Below are 5,773 nucleotides of genomic sequence, written 5' to 3' on the forward strand. Positions count from 1 at the left end.
TACACATTTTCAGCGTTTTCACTCGCGCGATTCCTCTTTCTCTTGCTAGCTCACCCTTCTCCGCCGCCATGGAAGATGTTGTAACTACTCTTTTCTCCGATCTGATGGTTGGCTCAACGGTATCCACCCACCGCCACCTCCACAACGCTCTCGTTCCTCCGATCTGATCCCATCAGCAATGTCTGCGGTGTGTTCGCCCTCAATTCGAAGTCTCCAGGGACGTTTTCATCTCCTCCTTCGGAAAATCCAAATCTGATTCTCTTTCCATGCTGTTAGGGTTATCGAGGATCGCCATGGCAGCGGCGAAGCCAGTGTTCTTGTCTGCGATGTGTTCGCCATCAATTCGAAGTTGCCGCAGTCGGAGCATTCTTCAGGGACGTTTACTGCTCCTTCTTCGGAAATTCCAAATCTGATTCTCTTTCCATGCGGTTAGGGTTGTCGAGGATCACCATGGCAGTGGCGAAGCCAGCGTTCTTCGCACCAGTGGTTCGTTTCCAATTTCATTGCATTAATTTCATTGTAGTTTCTTTTTCCGTTCGTTAATTTAATTACATTACAGTAGTATTAGAATTGGTGCAGGAAATTGTGTGTGTTTGTTCTTAATGTTATAGATTTAGTCACCCATTTATTGTTGTTTCAATCCTTTTCTTGAGATTTCGACTTGATAGTCTGTAGAATGTGTAGTCTTTTGTAGATAGGTGTAAAGAAGACAAGAACTGTATGTATACTGATTGAGTATTTCTGTTTAGTTTATCAGAACTTTCTTAAGTATGAAAAGATAGAAACCATACTGCATATTCTGAATTGCATTTGTTTTTATCATATTGTTGTCAGTAGAATGCTTCTGAGTAACATTGCAACTCTTGTTCCATTGATTGCTCTCGCAAGCAGGGATGGAGGGAGTGGGGTGACGGACTCATGCTCCAGTCACCCCGAAGTTTGGAAATTTTCTAACCAATACATATAAAAAAAATATTTTTTAGCACCCCAACTTTTATCCGTTCTTTTTCTTGCTTCCGTTTCCCTCTGTTTCTTTGTATTCATTTCTTTTTTAGTTTTGATGAGTTGCATAATTTTTTAATATTTTTTATCAAGTATAATTTCATAGATTTGCATTCACTATAAGTGTGGGCGTGTGGCACTGGTAGCTAGTGTGAACTTGTGGCTGCAAATGAGAAACTGAAAAACATAATCAAGAATACAGGGGACTAAAGTGAGTGGAGTAGCAAATAAAAAAAAGTGTCGTTAGGACTAATCAGATGCTGAAACATTCATCCATTGTTGTTTTGTTCTCTGCAAGGAAATAAATTTTGAGAGACTGTATAGCCTTATTTAATCATCATAAAATTTATGAATTTGGGCTTTATGAAATTATTGATTTGTAGTCATTATATTACTATAAATTTGACACTAACCATTACCTAGCTAAAAAAATTGTTTGTATTTTTAGTGAATCTACATATTTGAACTTTGAAGTAGTGTGTGGCTCAAATTCTTCCTTTCTTGAAAGATGACTAAGAAGAGAACTATTGACTCATTCTTTAAGAAAAAAGAGATAGACAATGAAGAATGCTTATGAGCTGGCTCAAAAGCTCAAATTGTTCTTTTTTTGTGAAGTCTGGTTTTTTTTTCCTTCTCAGAATGCTTATGAGCTGGTTAGTATCTCTTATACTAAAACTAATTATATATTTCTTATGCTTATAAAAAACTGCTAGTTATATATGATTTTTTTGCACATGCTTTATGAGAAAAAGTAAAATTTTCTTATAAATTACCTAAAGTAAATTTTTTTTATAAATTACCTTCCTTTAAATCTTCGTCACCACCCAATAAAATTCCTGCCTCCGCCCCTGCTCGCAAGCGTTACCATTGCCAGAAGCAGGTTATTTATTTATAACTAAATAAATCATTATGGTTCGTTATTTAAAGGTGTATTGAAGATTTGGCTTATCTGAAACAGTGTTTATGGTTTATTGTGTATTACTCAAATTCTATGCCATCGCAAACCTGGTGTTCTTGTAAAAGTTGTAGCTGTAGTTGGTAGAACCGCTCAATTCAATTCAATTTGGCAAGCTGGTGATTAATATCACACGGTTAATCATAGATGGCATTGAATTGTGTAGTATATACATAATCATTGTGATTCCATCTATATGAAGTTATGAACCACATGATTTAACCATTCATTATTTTTTTTTTCTATTTCTCTTTTACCAATTCCTGTCAAAAGAAGTGAAAAATATAACATGTTTAAATTGTGAAATGTAAAAAAACTGAAAGCACACAACTAAATGCACCCTATTTGACTATTCTACTGCTTTGTTTTTATTTTCTGAACCTGGGACTTCACACTCACTCACTCCATTCACTTTACTTCACTGATCTATTACTCTGTTTTCATCCTTCTAAAATAGAGGCTTCTCACAGTCACTTACTCACCCTATGTGGACCTTTTTGACTTTATCCCTTGCAGCATTATTTCCATTGTTTGGTGCATCAATAGTTTAGTTCCCTCCATCAGTAAGGAGTTAAGGTGTTTCCACATTTTGCTTCTAGGAATCTTATTTGGTAATTTTTATTTATGATGTTTCCAAGAAGAACATTTTATGTTAATTATCTTTGTGGCTTTACGACACAATCAATTTACAATCTTATATGAACTTGATGATATAATAGTGATACCATTCGGTTGATTCCAGCTGCACGCTGATGTTGTTTTTCTTGCCTTTAGCGACAAAAATTAGAAGTATTTTTGTTTCTCAATTTTCATCTGTAGTCATGTTATGCTTGCTGCTGTTATTTGATGAATGAGATGGATGATAGTTGATAATAGATGTTGTCAATTCTCCCTCTACATGTACAGGATTATGCCAAAAGCTCTCATGCCTCTTGTGGTATTTTTGCTACTCTTACCTTTTAAATTTCAATGACCATTGTCACGTTGTTTTGCTTTCTGCATACAGTTAAAAGATCATCGACGCCTGATGACATCGTTCTTCGTAGCTTCTCTTCATTATTTTAGGCAAGTTCCAAATAATTCTCACTTAATCTTCTCTTTTCAGTTTACTCAAGTTTTCATTTTCTTCTTCCCTTTTGTCAAGGAAAAAGGAACTCAGACGAAGATATTTCTGAAATCTCTCTTTGGTTTCACTTCAGGTATCTCACTTCCTATCTATTTCCAATTTCTCTTTTGTATGGGACTATCTTTTAAGGCAATCTGTATGAAATGTTTGCAATTTCTATCCTTTTTGGTGTTTGTGTCAGGGTGTTGTTCTATTTTAACTGAAAATGCTAATTTAACCAGATAAAAAAAGCAAACTGTGTTTCTTTTTTGCAAAATGTGACAATGAAAAGAGCTCAGTTTTTCATATTGTTTGGAGAATGTGGATTCGAAAACTTGATTTTTCAGGTGTTACTTTTTTTCTTAGAAGTGAAGATAAAGATTTTAATTACTTTGAAGGATGCTGTAAATGCACATGCAAGAAACAAAGTAGCACTGAATTACTATTCCTGTACTTTTCTTGTGCCTAAATTATGCAAACCAAGAATTCTGCTTTTTTTATTGACCATCTTTTACTGTTATAGTTTATATTTTCTCTTCATGGAATGAGCATGCTTATGGCAAGCTGGATTTATATGAAGCCAAAGGTATGCTGCAACCTAGACCGGAGATACTCTTCCTACTTGGGAGCATCTTCATATGACTTATGAGTATCTCCATGGTACCTCATAAACAGATTTCATTGTTTAGGTATATTAAAAAAATTGTTTTATGTTGTTAGACATTAAACTTAATTTCATGTATAGCCTTGGCTGGCGTGTGCACTGAGTATGGATTTACTGAAGGATTTCTGATGACATAAGAAATGTTATTTTAGTTTTGAACTTACTATTTGAGCCACAAATGGGAAGGTCATAAGAAATCTGAAGGGTCTTCCACAGCACAAAGCAGCACCAACATATATGAAGAGAGCATTGTTTTGATACATTACACTTGTTTTTAACTTTGTGTTAGATCTGACTTACTTGATGGAAGAGTATTTTGACACCTTACGCTTGTTTTTAGTTGATTAAGTACTTTAATGGAGTTTACCTTTGTGTTGGATGACATAGCAAATAGTGTGTTGAACTTGCTTATTTGAATGAATTGTTAAACTTACACATTAGATGGCTATTAGAAATTTATTTTTGTTGATTCACTTTCAAATTTTACAGGTTTCTTAACTGAGTATAATTATAATTACAAATAAATACCAAAATAAGAAAGTTGTAAATTTGTGACGGAATTTTCCGTCACAAATTTTATGACGGAGATACCCGTAACAAATTTCTGATGGAAAGCCGTCCATAACAAAATTAGTGACGGAACACGGCGTCACTGTTTATTAACGAAATTTATCCGTCACTAATTTGTTACGAACTAAAATTTCCGTCACAAACGATTAGCGAGACTTTCTGCTATGGTTGATATTCTGTCATAAATTCCGTCACTAACATGCTTTGTGACGGAAATTTTAACACTCTGTGACGGAATTTGTCCGTCACTGATTCCGTTTTTTAGTAGTGGAAGTAAGCTGCTTAGGTGTATTTCCCTGTATCCTACTCAGGAACTACCAAGCAGTGACACAGATCCCATTACAAAGATGAAGATGATTATTGAATTGAAAGCAAAGATCACAGCAACGACAGCAATATCTCCCTATATATAACCCCAACAGTACAGCAAGGGTACACAAGTTTAAGTTTACTAGTGACAATCTGCCGACAATCTCTGCAGCTTCTTTACTTTGTCTTCTTTTTCCCTTCCAACGGGTTTGGGTCCTCTTTTACTTTGTCTCTGCACGTGATGCACCCATTAATATTGGGCCACGGATGAGGCCTAAAAGGGCAACAATTAAACCAAAGTACTTGAGAGACTATGTAGAATATTAGTTTATATTATTAGTTTATTTTTCAATTAAATAGCACTTAGGCTATATTGTCTTGGGCCTAGAAAACATAGGATGCATTGTAAGTTTGGCCCATAAAATATTGGTATCATTTCCTTTAAATGTACTGAACAGTAATGGAAGTGGTAAGAAGAATATTATTCAGAAATATCTTCTCTCTCTATTTCTTTTCTCGCCTATTCTCTTCTGCTAGGGTTTCTACTTTCCCTTAGAAATTCTCTACCAATTTTTGGTGCTTTCATTTGCTTCTCTTCCTCCCAGTTATGGATTCAGATCTGTTTGAGACTTTGGATGCCCGGTTGTCTTCTATTTCTCAGAGGCAGCAAGAATTTCATACTTCCATGGAGTCCAGACAAGATGCTTTTGCCATTGTGCTTTCTGGGTTGATGGACAAGGTATAGCAGCTGTCAGTACAACAGCCACCACCCATCCCTCCTCAACCACCGCCGGGGTTTCCCACCCTTGGTTCTGGATCTATTCTTGGCCGCCCACCACCAGTCCTTCACGGCCTGCAGGCTTCTACCTCCACTCCTGTTGCTGCTACACATGCTGCAACTGCCTTCTGCTCCTGTTGTGGCTCCAAAACCTCCATCTCTGAAGCTTAACACCTTTGATGGCACAGATCCCCTTGACTGGATATTTCAAGCTGAGCAATACTTCTCCCTATATCAAATAACACAAGAACAGAGGTTAGACTACAACTCTTTTTTCATGAAAGGGGAGGCATTAAGTTGGTTTAAGTGGATGTTTCATAACTCACAACTCACTTCGTGGAATGAGTTCACTAGAGCCCTCACTACTAGGTTTGGACCTTCTTTATATGA

The 5,773-nt window shown here is 36.1% G+C and overlaps 1 protein-coding gene across 2 annotated transcripts; it reads left to right on the forward strand.

Moving 5' to 3' along the window:
- LOC130741642 (uncharacterized) lies at window positions 1-4,165 on the forward strand. Of its 2 annotated transcripts, XM_057594418.1 has the most exons (4): window positions 1-187; window positions 277-486; window positions 2,964-3,156; window positions 3,586-4,165. In XM_057594418.1, exons 1-4 carry the CDS (start codon window positions 179-181, stop codon window positions 3,702-3,704), a joined length of 531 nt encoding a protein of 176 aa, XP_057450401.1. In that variant the 5' UTR covers window positions 1-178; the 3' UTR covers window positions 3,705-4,165. The 2 variants fall into 2 exon arrangements, with proteins under 2 accessions (XP_057450401.1, XP_057450400.1); XM_057594417.1 differs by having other exon boundaries at window positions 2,964-4,165.
- The last annotated feature ends 1,608 nt before the right edge of the window (window positions 4,166-5,773 follow it).

Source organism: Lotus japonicus, chromosome 1 (assembly GCF_012489685.1).
Source record: "Lotus japonicus ecotype B-129 chromosome 1, LjGifu_v1.2".
NCBI classification, from domain to species: domain Eukaryota; kingdom Viridiplantae; phylum Streptophyta; class Magnoliopsida; order Fabales; family Fabaceae; genus Lotus; species Lotus japonicus.